General features: G+C 39.0%; 2 protein-coding genes across 3 annotated transcripts; both read right to left on the minus strand.

The window, feature by feature from the left end:
- Positions 1-972: 972 nt before the first annotated feature.
- Positions 973-3,805, minus strand: LOC117205801. The gene is made up of 4 exons (XM_033444544.1): positions 3,789-3,805; positions 3,459-3,587; positions 2,742-2,935; positions 973-1,456 (listed from the first exon to the last, which is right to left on the minus strand). The coding sequence occupies exons 1-4, from the start codon at positions 3,803-3,805 to the stop codon at positions 1,317-1,319; spliced, it is 480 nt and encodes a 159-aa protein (XP_033300435.1). The 3' UTR covers positions 973-1,316.
- A 276-nt stretch (positions 3,806-4,081) lies between these two features.
- On the minus strand, positions 4,082-6,361 carry LOC117205751. 2 transcript variants are annotated; one of them, XM_033444459.1, is made up of 5 exons: positions 6,208-6,361; positions 5,987-6,040; positions 5,839-5,898; positions 4,637-4,829; positions 4,215-4,300 (listed from the first exon to the last, which is right to left on the minus strand). In XM_033444459.1, exons 1-4 carry the CDS (start codon positions 6,222-6,224, stop codon positions 4,700-4,702), a joined length of 261 nt encoding a protein of 86 aa, XP_033300350.1. In that variant the 5' UTR covers positions 6,225-6,361; the 3' UTR covers positions 4,215-4,300; positions 4,637-4,699. The 2 variants fall into 2 exon arrangements, with proteins under 2 accessions (XP_033300351.1, XP_033300350.1); XM_033444460.1 differs by lacking the exon at positions 4,637-4,829 and having other exon boundaries at positions 4,082-4,300.
- Positions 6,362-15,018: the final 8,657 nt, after the last annotated feature.

A 15,018-nucleotide genomic window follows, 5' to 3' on the forward strand; every position in this document is an offset into this window, starting at 1 on the left:
GTTTCCTTGTTAGCGTTTCATCAGATCCTTTGTCGCGACCGTTTCGCAGATCGTGCATAACAATATGGCCAACGCTAATATATTTTTAACTCTCTGCAGTCAGAATGCCAGCTAACGTGATTTATTTGATCCAAGAAACGTTGGTACAAATAAGCCGCTTATTCGCCAAATCGGTTAACTCCGTGAAAGAAAATGTGAAGAAAGTCGGAAAAATTATACAAGATAAGCATCGATCAAAGTGCCTTGGCGTTAAAATATAAAAGATATCCGAAAGTGGAGTTAGGATCAGTTTGATCTGTGAACAGTTCAGATATAGTTGATCGTGAAAGTATATGAATACGTATAGAAAGTTTTCATACAAATGGTGGAATGCCAAATATGCTGGCACGATTTTTTCGGTTACGAAGATATCCAGTTTATTAAGCACGAACGTTGTATTCAAAAATATCTCCTTTCATCTCCAAGATATTGTCGTGTGATCGATTCATGTAACTTTTTTTGCGTTATATTGAGGAAGAAATCAAGCATGAAATAGGAAGACGAGGCCAAGGATTCTGATAATCAGCGACCTTTTTGATTCACTCCGCATTTAGAAACTCATAAAGCAATTCGTTCTACGAAGAGATTTATCAATATCAACATCTACAGCGAAATTCAGAGAGTGAATTTCTTTTTGTAATTACTCTTTCAAGTAATCATACGGGCATAGATTGTTTCCGAAGATATCGGACTTTAAAATATTATATTTTAGAATTATGAAATGTAAACCTAACGCGATAACGTTTCTTGACCATAGAAAACAAATGATCGTAAATCTTTTCCTCGTGAATTCATTTTTGAATTAGCAAGTTGATGGAAAGTAATGTTACAATACTCCTAAATGGAAGCAGTTGCAACATTGAACAAACGACAAACGCTGGAACAAGAGGTCATAGAATAATTCAGCCCGCAGCGAAGTTAACAGCTACTACAAATATAATTATTCATTCCTTCTAATACATCCTTTGTTCTTTAACTTCCACGAAACAATTGCTTTTTACCTTGCAATAATCGTTTAACTTTATACTCGCGAAACAATGGAGAACGGAATCAATTTATTTCATTTTATCCCTTGGGAAATTTTATTTCGCCCCTCAAAGTATACATGCGAAGTAGGGAGCCAAAGAGGAAGTTTCGCGTTTCACAAAGAAATAATAATCGTTGTTGGGAATTTTTTGTTGGAATTTAACCACGTCACTTGTCATTTTGGAGGTTTTGTCTCGTCGAGGAACGAGGTCGTGCTTATTTAATCAAGATTCTCAGTCGAGGCTAATTCCTTATCGCTCCGATTGCCTCGGTGTCGACTCGTTTACGTCCGGTTGGCCTGTGCATTCGGAATCTTGGCAGTCGCCTCCGAAACACATAGGTAGCTTCTCCTTACGCGTAGGACACGGCACTCTGTCTGGCATCATGGCGCCTGATAAGAAAAATTGTTTAGACTATCGTAGGAGTGTTGAATTTCAGAATGGCTTTTACTCGATATATTATAGTAATAGTATAGCGTATAGGGAATATCTGTCATATATGGGAATAGATTGTTTGTTTATATATTGTTGCGCCACATATCTGGCTATTTACGTGTATATCGAACCTATTAACTTTGATTATTTTAATTGGACCTATCTATCGGGTCTTTTACCATTGACTATTTTAACTGCGGCTATTTTACTTGTTTATTTATTTTGACGGTACATTTTCTATTACGGCGTTGAGCATATAAATTCTTTACAGTCCAACGTTCCAGACGAGGATTGATCATTTTCTAGCGGTGTGTCAGGTTTTATCCCATTCTTCTGTAAGTGCCCTTATGAACAGGTGTCACTCGTTATTCGTACGAATTCCCACTTTCACTCTACATATATGCAGCTGCGACGTATAATTCAAAGAATTCTTTTCTCACTGATCGATCGTCATCGTCACTGATACGATTTGGTTAATACGATGAAAAAGGCGGACCGAGATTAATCGATTGGCGATTCGACGAGGTTGCAGTTAACTCAGCCGGCTCGATACTCTGCGTAAATCGATTCCGGTTCCTTCAAGCTTTTGTCGAATTGGCTCGGACCTCGTGATGATTCGCGTAACTCCATTATCCTGGTGGCTAACTCGCGAACAGCTTGTTCAAAAGCTCGTTTGAATTAACATCTTGGCATCGGCGTCGACGAGCCTATCGGAGTTGCATAGCGCGCGAATTAATTCCTCCCTTTCCGGTGCTCCGATGTTATCGCTACGACGTTCCGTGGGCAAACTTAAACAGCCTCGAGCTTTCTCCGTGGGAATACAAAAGAAGCTGAGAAAACTTTCGACTCCGGCTGAAAGATTCCACAGTTGATTTTAATTGTAAAAAGGGATGAGGACGAAAATGTATGTTTGAAGTGGCAGACCGGCGACCCAGAAACTTCGTTTCTTCTCCAAGAAACCGAGTCAGAGTTCCTTGTACGTTCTCTGAGAATTGCAGACAATTTTTAATACTAAGTCTTTGATCCTTATAAAACCAGGTCCTTCGCAAAAAGACGACGTGAACGTAAGGGAAAAGCTAATTTCCCCTTGGGTCTACCTGCGAACTATCCCTCTAGAAGGTCGTCTCCGAAAACGACGAAATGCTCAATTAGGAACACGATTTTGGCCGACGATTCCTCCGAATTTCGGCCAGAGAGACCGGGCATTAACGGTGAATTTGTTGCAAATGTTACGACACTTACCGGGCGTTCCGACGGGATAACTCGCTATCGCCGGCTGGCCATAATCGTAGCCATAAGTGGGCACAGGTTTTTCAACCGGTCGATACCGAGTTTCCGATTCAGGGGCGCAGCAGTTTCCAACGCGATTGCAGCACACTCCATCGCAGCAGGTCCGCCTCCATGAACAGCAACTTCTGCTGGTGACATCGGACGGCCTATCGTAAATAGCGAATGTTTCTATTATCTAGGAACCAGTTTTTCCACGTGGAAATGTCACCCAGTATGGAAACATTTCTACGTAAAATTCGTTTTGCGAGGGAACTTAGAAAGAATTGGGGCGCTTATGACGAAAACGACCCTTGTCAAAGTTGTGGATTTTTTTATGTAAATTATAATGCGTTATAGTAGAAAGAAACGAGAAGAACAACATGCGGAATCCGTGTTATGAAAAATGATCCATGACCTGAGTTATCGTGAGAATGAAAATTCTCGTGCGTTTCTTTCTGTGTTCGAACAGGTAAAAGGGTAGGATCTAAATAGCGGTTTGTTTCATAGTTTGAACGTTGTAAATACTTCGTTTTGGATATTTTATATATTTTTCCGTATTATGTTCATCCTATACATGTTTGAGTATTTCAATTTTTCACGAACGTATAAGCATCCACATTCTACGATAAAAATTAGATCAAGGATCACTTTTGTTAGGAACCCTCCAATTGTAAGGAGAAGTAATCTCACGATCGAGGTGCCATGCTATTTCGTGGTGGCATCGCGCTATTTCTTGGTGGTGTCACGCTGCTGATAGTTGGTCTGTCCCTTTCATAATATCTCGTGGTGTCCGCCCCTTCAAGCAGCGGTTTGAAAGTTCTGAAAGTTTAAAAACGATTTACGATTTTCCAACGGTATGACACATCGTAAAAATCGTCAATTTGGAAACATTTATTAAAAATTAATTCTAAGTTTAAAAGTCCGAGGGCACGAGTAATAATGAAATAAATTAAACAAAATGATCGCGGCGCGCTCCTCTACCAAATCGCCCATATAGTTTATAAAAGAAAAAAAGTATACCTGCAGTGGTCACACATTATACTGGAAGAATTTGGAGGTTCCGTAAAATCTCAATGACGCGTGCTGCCGGATAATTTCGATAGTAGTTGACTGCGTATGTTTGTACAAATTCATATTTTTATTAACTATAACTATAGAATTTAGACATATATATATCACTTCACTTTAGATACTTTATACATTTTTACATATTGCTTCTATTATGTTTAATTTTCTATCTTCCAATTTTCCACACATGCATAAAAATCCCCAGTCTACTCATGCGTACAAGGTTAAGTTTCCATAGTAACAAAGATGCACATAATCGTAAATACATATATCAAAGCATCGTTTATTGTTGAAGAAGTGATATTACATTGGTCGGTATAGAGACTCGGAATTTTTTTTATTTATCTACAGGGAGATATCATTTACGATCTGCGCAACATTTCGAGGGAGCTTCCGGTTCCTTCTGCTTCGCTTTATCCTTGCAACAGCCGGACATGCAACACCCACCGGCTGCCTCTCTCGCTCTGAAAAACGACACGAATTTGCATCTTATTTCCCTAGGAATGGTAGAATTCGTAAAGTCAAAAGATGTCCTAATTCCAATAAATTCGCAGTAAACCTCCCCCGCTGTTTTTTTTTTTTTTTTTTTATTTTTTATGCTACGGTTTCGCTTACCCGACATTTTCGAATTGCGAAAGTATATTTATAGTTTGTTACGTGAAGTACTTTCTGTCGATTCGTGTATCCGGGTGGAAAAAATTTACGATGGTGCGTCGCGTAAATTCAATGATTCCCTTTGGAACTATTACCGTGTACCTATATGGCCGCCGAGCCCGTCGCTTAACGCTTATAATGTTTACCGGTTGGCTCTTCCCCTCTGAAGCCAGCTCTTTCTTAAAGGCTTCCTTAGGAAGAAAACTCGGTTAGTTTTCTTGGCCACAGCATAATTTCTCCTTCGGTGGTGGCGATATACCTCCGGTACAACACCCTCCTTCCTCCTGCGGTCCCGCGCAACATTTAGCTCCGCAACATCCGCCGATTGTCTTTTTCTCTCTGCACATTCAGTCGGGTAATTCGATTAAACGCACGACTTAAGTGTCCGATTAAACCACCGCTCTGCTGCCCCAAACTTCATTCTGTTTTTTAACCTATTTCATTCTTAAGATTCTAGATCTTATCTTTTTTTTTTTTTTTTGTTTTGTTCCTTCATCTTTAATTTTCTCATGCTGGCGGCCATACAGGAAGTATTCATATAATATCGGAAGTACGATAAAATGTTGAAAATACTAATGGCTGCAATAACGATTAATAAATGAGACTTTCGATAGCCGAACTAATCAATTTCGTTTTACACGAAGACCTTAATTTTAGTAATCAGGTACATAATTAATATTCAACGTTTTAGCGATTTAATCGAAGGACTTGTTTCCAATAATGTAAGCGATACAAATAATTGGAAATTTCAAGCCATATTTTGCAAGATAATGTTTGTAATTGTCATCTTTCTGTGCGTTTCAAATTATGAAGTTAATCAGCGTGGCTCCTGAGCGTATAAAATACTAACAGGCTGCGGATGTTTATGCAAATTCTTGTGGAGAATATGGAAATAGTAATGGAATAATAATAATTTTAAAAAATGGGACCTGAATAGAGGTTTCTTTCGCTTGATATTTCATACCACAAAAGTGTACATTTCAAAAATGTTACGATTCAACATAATTCAACCCTGTGCTAGAAAAACATCAAAACCGCAGTATCAGAGGGAAATTTCAAAAACTACGAAAATAATGTTCGATCATTGGTTGCAACGATGTATTCTTTTCGTGAACATTGTATGGAAAAAAGTAATTTTTTATAAGCTTCCAAATAAATTTTCGTTTTTGTTGAAAAGCTCGTTTGAGTTGTGTCACGTTTGAAATATAGTACACGCGAGATATATATTCGTATTATTTATATTCCGTACATTTCTACATCTCCAAATTTCCCATAAACACTCGCATTCTAGCAATAGCTACATTTTAAAATCTATTAAGGATGTTAATAGAAAATATAGACATCGTACTTCTTCGAGCAACATCCACCGAAATCCTTTTCCTTGGCCTCGCCGTTCTTCTTCTCGCCGCTGTGAACGTAACACACGAAAGTTTATTGCAAGACGGAACTTTTGAACGATCAAGGAATCTTACAGAGGTATATATATATATACTAACTGGTCGCATTTGCACGTCACTTGTCCTGCGTATCCCTTTTGGCTCGTAACTTTTCTGTAGGACGAAAACAGGCTGCTTAACTTTTTAGTTTTTACGCATTAAGTGGCTCTAAACAAATTCTGTCATTCTTAGAAATTCAGAATGCAAGATAAGAGCCGGCATTGCTCGTTAAATCACCCTAATAGATTTACAATCATTTTTCGATTAATTTCGAGACTTACGCGCAATGATCGCACATGATGGATTCGTTTGGTTTTCAAGACAAACTAAAGAAGATGAAGAATTTGTGGAATAAGCCGTGAATTTTGAAGGTTTTGCGGGAAAAAGTCCAGCCGGAGATCGTAATACGAACAAACGCACTGCCGATCGAGCCTCTTCATCTTTTTCTGTTGGCAATCTGCTCGCCAATTGGCAGCCGCTCGATTTCGTCTCGGGTCACGTGCTCCACTCGAACGAACCTCCGCAATCAATTCAATTAAAATTGTCACACAGCGAAAAATTTGTATTGCTAAGCAAATACATCGTATGCGTTTCACGGAAATCAGTTACCTCGAAATAAGAGGCAATCACATTTACCATATGTCATATTTTGCCTTCGAATACGGGGGAAAAATGCATTTTGTCGAATCGATATAAAAATCGATGATCTTTCTCGATGTCTCAAAATATGTAAATGATGAAAGAGAATCATTGAATGGCGGTACGTGGAGTTGTCGTTGAACCATGCAACGACGTACTTGAATCAATTTTCGGTATTATTGGGACGGTTCTGTGTATGCACGAACCGGTTGGTGAAGTATAGTTCTCGAGGATCTTGCGGTGCATACGTATATTCCGTGTCCTGTACAGGATGTCCCGATATTTAACAGTCAGACTTTGTCAGTAGGGTAAATTACGGTTATTTGAGTCGAGCTAACAAGCAAAGCTCAGGATTAAAATTTGGCTGAGAATTTAGATGGAGGATTTTAGATGGAGGATTTTGGATGTAGGTGTTTTATACACTTTCGAGAATCGTTCGTTGACTAGTACTTTATCCTAACACGTTAAAAAACATTCTATTTTTATTAATAAATATTTTCCCATCGGCTTCCCATAAGGGATCGGATATTGGAGGATGGTTTCACTCTTTAAACTTGAGGTGTCGCTAGTAAGAAGAAGCGCGCTTTTGGCTGTTCTTTAAGCCTACAAAATTTCATCGAAACCGGAGCAAAATTGCGGTTCTTGCTTGTAAATAAGTAATTTACCTCGTGATTCGCCAAATTCGGTTATGAACAATCGTTAAGCTCATTATTACCGACGTGATGAACGACGTGTTATCGTTGTAATTATTTTATTACAGCCATAATTATTTACGAGGATATAATTCCTATCGATCGAAACAAAAGAAACTTGCTCAATGTTAATATCATCAGTCGTAATTATCATACTTGAGCCTGTATATACATAGCGTGTGTATATTGTTTTATTCTTGGAAGGTAAAGAACAGACGTACAAAGTTTGGCTGTTAAGACCTAGGACACCTTATGTAGCCCGATATGAACATTTTCGAACAGCTGACTGCCGCGACTTTCATCCCTGAGAACCAGGTCACAAGGTTGAACCATTCGGTGTGAACCACTTGAGCGAATCTATTATTAAATTGCTTTTCACGGACCGATGAAATCTTTCGTAGCAAGAAAAGATACGTGTATACCACGTGAACATCTTCTGGGAAACGTGACTTTCAGAAATCGATGGAAATTCGTAATTTACGAATGGTCGTTCGAACGCAATAAAATATTTTAATTACACGCAAATTGAAGATGTACGTACGTATACACGTGTGTATATAAATCTTTGCACGTGTGTACATGATATTATTTTCCAGTTGGAATATGGTCGGATGAGAGGTAGAATGTTACGATATCGGGAAAGTGCAACGAAACGTTTATACCAGATGGAATGAAACACGCGGAATAGCCGGCATGAGTGGAACCAAGTGGAAATACGAGCGTCGACAAAAAGAGGCAATTACATTTTCGATGGTTTGCAGAGGTTGAATGAACGAGAGGGCATGAGTTTATGGGCATCGTTCGACGAACTTGAGAATTTCGCCGTTAAGTTTATGGCCCTATTTTCAGGAGCCGGTATCAGGTAAAATTCGCAATTTATGAACAATTTATCAACATTCACCCTGTCGTAATCGCGGTTGATTTGGCAGATTAAGTATTTTTAGACACATTGTACAGTTCGTCGACGTCGAGAGTAGCGAATGATGCTGTTAGTATACTATAATAAATCCTTATGTATTCATCGCTTGAGATTGAAAACGGGAAAAAAATGGGAGAGAAGAGGAACGGCAAGAAGGTGTGGGAAGGGTGGGAAAGAAAAAAGAGGGAAAGAAAAGGAAGAAAGATGGAAGGGTGAAGAGCAAAAGAAGGAAACAAGAGGAAAAAGTATAGGAGAGAGCTAGAGGAAAAAAGGAAAGAATGGAAATGAGGTGTAACAAGGAATGGAAAAGGGAAGAAACTAATGGTAGGAGGGTCGAAAATAGAAATGAAAGGGAGAAAAACAAAATGGGGCAAGGGAAGAAAGGGAAGAGGTGGAAGAAAAAGGAAGGGTGGCGGCGACTAAGAGAAAGGAAGAATAGCAGAGACTAAGAAAAAGGAAAAAGGAGGAAGCGGCGAAGAGAATCCGCTAAAATAGCAGTATATGTATGTTTGATCCTGCTCCTATATGACAATGAATCGCTCCCCTTTATACAACACACCGAAACAAAACCAACAAATGCGTCTCAAAAAATCCCTAACCGAAAATATCCATAAAGTTACTTCTAAATCTTGGTGGATTCTAAAACGCTAGAATCCTGTGAATGGAAACTTTGGATGGCGCAAAATTAATGTTCACGATTTCCGACATGAAAATGTATATAACACGGATATACGAGCCCGCGCACATAGCAGGGTTCCTTCTTTCCGTTTCTCCTGGTTGTAAATTGCACGAATTATCGTCGCTTCATCGGACAACTCGCGAAACCGAATATCTCAACAATTAGAAAACATTGGGTCGAACTTCGCTTTTACCATCGTTCCTGATCTCGAGTGGCGCACGGTTCGACTGTTTTCTCATAAATAAATTCACCGACCCCCTTTTCGGAGAATTTGTTTTAACAACGTTTTAAGAATACTCGTAAAATTTTCTTCAGAGTTTAAAGGGAAGAATCGTGTACGTTCGACCCCTCGTTTCATCGATACTTGTATATCGTAGTCGGGTCATAACCGAGCGGTATAATAAGCGAAATATTCTGGAAATTTTGGAGCTCTCGTTCGGGAAATGAGGTAAACACGATAATCGTGCTAGGATTAGATGGTCGTTCGTCATTAAGGGCGGCGGCTTAATGAGGCGTGGTCCCTTCATTAATAAAGTTTAAATTGAGCGTTGTAGTTGAGAAAAATTGTTAGGCAGTTAATTACCGGCGTGATAAAAGGACAGTCGCGTCCAGCGAGATTGAGAAACTTCCCGTACAATGGGGAGAATTTCATTTTCCCCTTCATTTTCCCCGACGATCTTCGACGTGGTCTTCCGCTGAATTACCTTCGAAGACACGTCGAACCTCCTCGAACTAAAATAATCTAGCCGATCGTAATTGAAGACAGAAACTTTACTTTTCTATTTTTTTCCAACGAATGCGCCTCGTTTCCGCAGGATCAAAGTGTCAACTGATTATTTTGCGCTCTGTTTGATATTTGTAGACAAATGTATCGATGGAAAATGTTTACAATTGCACGAATGACGCCTACGGGTGGTTTTGGTTTACGTCAAATGATTCGACTCCGGTTCAAACGTAACCGATAATCGAACGAATTCCCATCCAAGTGCGATTAAACACGTGTCATCGATGTAGATACATCATGATGTACTTTCATCGCGGGCAATTGACAAATGCATAATATTCGCATGAATGAAAAATCGAAATTCATTAGAAGAATCGGGGTCGCACATGCGATACTGCGTTTCGCTCATTAATTAATGAATCGTGTTTTTATCCAATTAGAATTAAATTCTAGTAAGTTACAAAGCGAGAAAAAGAGAAAGAAATTTGAACGTATAGTTATTATGGAAATATTTGAACATTTATGAAATCATATTATGAATGTTGTATGTTACACAAAATACATTAAAATTTCATCAGCGCTGTAATGAGATACGAGTAGGATGACTGTATTTGGTAAAGGTTAAAACAAAACCGAAAATGTACATACAGATATATATCGAAGTTACAAGATAGTTATTACAAACATATTATACATTTCACAATGTTTGCTAAAGTATTTGAACAGTTAAATGTGTATTACATTCATAAACGTCAATGTTTTATAGAACAATCCTTAACAGTAATTGCTCGTTTAAGAGGATTATTTATATTATAAACTATTTTTTTTTTTTAACTTGAGAGACAAATTTGATACATATCAAGAATCGGTAGAGCGACATACAAATATTTATTCTTTAGATATACGACCCTAACCAACACCATTGACCAAGTCAAGAAAATCCCTGATTCGTTCTTTCGCCACATTTTTACCTGCTGTCAGCTCCACGTCCCTTGCTTTTTCACCATAGTCGATTAGTCAATAGGAACCTTTCTGTAATTAGTCAAGATCAAACAAAAACACGTTGATCCATTCGTATCATTTTTTATTTTCACTTCCCCAAATGTTCATGCACACACACATACACATGCACAGTAATCGTTGTGTGAAGTACAATAAATCTTCAAGATGTTGAGAAACTTACATTCTTATATTAGTATATCTTCCGTGACGTATATTTTCAGATTGATTTCAATACCAACGCGATCATGATATTCGAATCTCATTACGGTGTTATTGAAATTTCAAAAGCTTTCATATAACACAGACATAATATATTCATAAAAGCTGTCCATGGCAAGTATTCAAATGCTTTCATGAGTCACTGTCTAGTGGCAAAACTAGATAACGATACGAATCTTGCTTGGTTTTCCTACTCCATCTTCAACGTACGTACATGTACATTTGTAGATACATTTGTACATACTCTCGTTCCAATTCTAGAACAGGACTAAGGGCAGAACATGAGTCCGATATATGATCTCCCCGACCTTTGCGGAAAATTTGAAACTCAGAAAATACACAAAATGTGCATAATATGTAGGAGTATATAAATTATGCCAAAAACAGAGTACATACTCTCGTTCTAATTCTAGAACAGCACTAGAAACGTACAAAGTCCGATATATGATCTGCTCGACCTTTATAGGCAATTTGAAACTGAGAAAATACACAAAATGTGCATAACACGTAGGGATATATAGATTATGGAAAAAATAGGCTATTTATTATAATATTCAGTAAGCGAAGTATATCTCTCCCTAGATTCCATTATTTTTTTTTTTTTTTTAATCGTGATTATAAAAATATAATTTTGTATAAATATCTGCAATGTAGAGACATAGAAACAAATTGCAGAAACAAATTAAACCAAGTACGTCGTGAATGGTCTAAAAGTCGATGTAAATTTCAAGTTAAAACAAACATGAAAAGATATTGAGAACGTTGACGCCTCGGCTATTGCGAGTTTTGAGTACGCAAACAGAACTTGAATATTTAACAAGAGGAAAACATTTGGATTTATTGAATTCTTTATGAAAATCATCGAAAGAAACACTTTGATTTCATTCTACTGGTACAGGATAATGCTTGAAGTACTTCGTGATAACTAAAGAATGTAGCTGATAAAAGCCATCTCAAACCATCAGAAATAATAGAGGTCTCTTCAAAGAGCAATATAAAAATGGTAGAAGAGGGCACCGCAATAAGATTAACGACGCAAAAAGGGACAATAAACTCATAATTTGCAAAGGACGGAAAAAGGAAGAAATTAGACGGTGAGCAAAATTAAACGACCGCGATTAAACGATCAATTGGTCTTAACGAAATACACATGCACACATAGATAGGCGGTGGGTCCGGACAGCGCTGAGAAAACGTCAGGCAATCGACGTAGTGGGGTGCGGCACATGAATTTATCGCGGAGTAAAAAGTGTGAACACATTGTTGGAAAGGCGCCAGGTAACGCCACCATCCCCGAATCGCCCGCGAATCGAATACCATGCTCCATTCTGACCGGCCATAAATTCCTTTTTTTCTAATTCTGTTCTTCGCACAAAGCAGGTTTACGACCAGACGTGACGCGTTCACCGTGTCACGGAAAGTTTCGCTCGACTTTTTCGCAGCTAATTGCAGGCTAGCGATTTCTTGACCATCTGTGGGACACGTAGTACGACGTATACGCCTTTCTTATCGATAACCAACCGGCCATAAATCATTATCAGACCGATAATTCTACTTTTTCTTTCTGGTAATCAAGGGGAACTTGGGAGGTAATTCCAGATGACTATTTTTTCGAGCAGTTATTACCTATCGTATGTTATATCGTTACTTCGCGAATAGCGATAGACTATTCGAGAAAACAAAGATGATCGGAGAACGCTCCAACGAACGATAAACTATGGTGGATTGATTCCATTCTTTTCGAACTACAGCGAAAATACGCTCACCAACTCGCAACAATCGATCCTTCGCGCGAAATGCTCGCGGTCCAAAACTTGAACATTTTCTGACGTTCCCAGGAACGATTATAATTTTCAGTAGCCATCGTGGCTGTAGCAACCACATCTTGGACAGTTGCAGAATTTCGCAGTTTGGAGATTCCCTCAGGACTCTCCGATACACGGTCTTTCAAATACTGAGCGTAATTCCCTTAGAATCGGGGATTATTTCTCTCGATTCCGTAAACATTGATCCATCTTAATCGACACGCCTGACCAAATCTTCGTCAACGTTTGCTATCAAGAATCCCTTGGTGATGCACGGAAAGCTCTTTTAGAGAATCATGACGATCGGATTCTGTCCTTTGATCGATCGTGTTTGACGACTGGGCTGGTTCTCGCGGGCGTCGAGAAGATGTTTTAAATAGCCGGTTACTGCCAAGTTTCTGCACTCTCACGGCCAACGACAGAGATAAACGAAGCCTTAATGCAACGTCATCGACTACCGACAGGAAACTCGGATATACTTGATGGGAGTGACGTGGCAAGGTTGATACAATTGGTCGATTGTTAAAGATTCTTCAATCTTCGTTTAGCACAACGAGTAATTAGTTCTTAGATGTACTTAGGGCTTACAAGAAGCAACTGTTCTTCCTTCGCAGAATTTCCAACTTATATTTTAAAAGTTCTGATTTTATTATGACTCGACGGTTGAAGTTCACTGTCGACGATTATAGACGTTGGTTTCAAAAATTTGATGCAGAGTGCAAAATGTGCGCGTAGGGAATAATAGTTCTAGTTACAGCTACAGTTACTACACAAAGTATCGTTACATACTCTTACTTTCTAACGAAAGGCTTTTTTATGGAGTTCTACGTTTCATTTTTGAAGTATCAGATTTTTTGAAATCATACAATAGTACTATCGAATGATACAAAATTTAAGAAACGCAATTGATGAGGATTTTTCAGTATTTCGCGTTTTATTTTTAAATCTTACTGTATCACTTCCACCAAATATACGTTTCTCTCCGGTCGCTCGAATTTTCGAGCAGAGTCGAACAAAATTTTTTTCGGGTTTATGCCACAGACATCTGGATAAAAGGATAACGGAACGGCGGGTATGAAGGGAAATGGCCGAACGCTCCTTTTCTCGACGACCGTGCACCGTCGAGCCGGAAAATTCGGTGAGCTCGGATTAATCCGGCCAACGAGGATTAGCGGCTAGATCCCTTAGATCACAGGGTTAGCTCGCCACCTAACTGTCTTTCTCGTACCGCCGCTTTAATAACGGTATTTTGTAAAGCAGACTCAATGTATCTGAAGCTGTGAACCTATCTGCAATCTTACATTCCGGGCGCAACCCCTGCAGGCTCCAGCTCGATTTTTCCGCAGTATTTTACACTCTACCCACGCGAAACTTGCAATTTTCTGAATATGACGAGCGAGTGACAATAAACAGCTCACGTTGGAAAATTCGCTTATTTTACCGACGTTTATCAACATTGACTGTAAAAGTTATATCGTCGTTCATGAAACGGATGATTAACATTCCCTTGAACGCTTCCCCTTTTTTATAGTCGCTGTAAGTAGAATTTATCGTATTTATTGTACGATTTTCAAATTTTGAGTCTCAAACTCTTAATCCATTGAGAACCAAGCACACGCAAAAAATAGTTCGCAATGTTATAAATACTTCAATTTCTTTAAACTTGATAAAAGAAATATTTCGATAGTTAAAATACTATAAAATAGATATCGATGAACATTTACAAACGAGATTTTGCATTAACGCTTAATCCGTAAAAGAAAACAAGATTGGAGCATAAAGATTCGAGATCCATAGTAGGATTAATTTAAACACTTACGACAAAATCGATATTTCTACCTTTTATAGCGACCGCTCTTCTATTTTCCTCCATTAATTGCCGAAAAATAAATTGTTTTGTCAAAGTTGGAGACCTCAACTCGACGAAGTGTTAAAAATCACGACCCCACAATAAAGGAAAGATAATTCCGGGAACTGTTAAGGGGTGTGTTCTGTAACTGTACACACACGCATCCTCCGGAAAGGAACATTCAAATCGTCGCATTGAAAAGCCCAATAGAAGCGAAGAAACAGGAGGACGCGTCGACTGGTGCATCATTATCTTTCGTCGTTTGCCTCGAGGTTGTTTAGCCTCTTCGCTTTTCGCAGTACTTTTGCCACTTATAACCCCCGTTCAGCAGCACCACCTTCTTTTTTTCCTACTAGAGTCACCCTTGCTCTTTCTCCTACGCGTGTTGTCCGCCTCCCTCGGTGTGTTATTTACCCCTTCCCGTGGCTGACGCCCACCGTTCCACGCCACCCCTTGGCCCCCCCGCCCTTTTCCGGCCGCGCGCACAGCTTAGGGATTGTTTTAATACCCCGATGGGGCAGAACTGTGTGACCTACTTCCACCACGGTGAATATAGACGCGACC

This window comes from Bombus bifarius, unplaced genomic scaffold, assembly GCF_011952205.1.
Source record: "Bombus bifarius isolate JDL3187 unplaced genomic scaffold, Bbif_JDL3187 scf7180000007992, whole genome shotgun sequence".
NCBI lineage: Eukaryota > Metazoa > Arthropoda > Insecta > Hymenoptera > Apidae > Bombus > Bombus bifarius.

Coding starts and splice junctions, on each gene's coding strand:
- LOC117205801 (XM_033444544.1), bottom strand. Junction 2,936..3,458: donor AATAGCATGGCACCTCGATC/GTGAGATTACTT, acceptor TATTTACGATAG/GCCGTCCGATGTCACCAGCA. Junction 1,457..2,741: donor TTATCCCGTCGGAACGCCCG/GTAAGTGTCGTA, acceptor TTTTCTTATCAG/GCGCCATGATGCCAGACAGA.
- LOC117205751 (XM_033444459.1), bottom strand. Junction 5,899..5,986: donor GTGACGTGCAAATGCGACCA/GTTAGTATATAT, acceptor TTACGTTCACAG/CGGCGAGAAGAAGAACGGCG. Junction 4,830..5,838: donor GGTGGATGTTGCTCGAAGAA/GTACGATGTCTA, acceptor CTGAATGTGCAG/AGAGAAAAAGACAATCGGCG.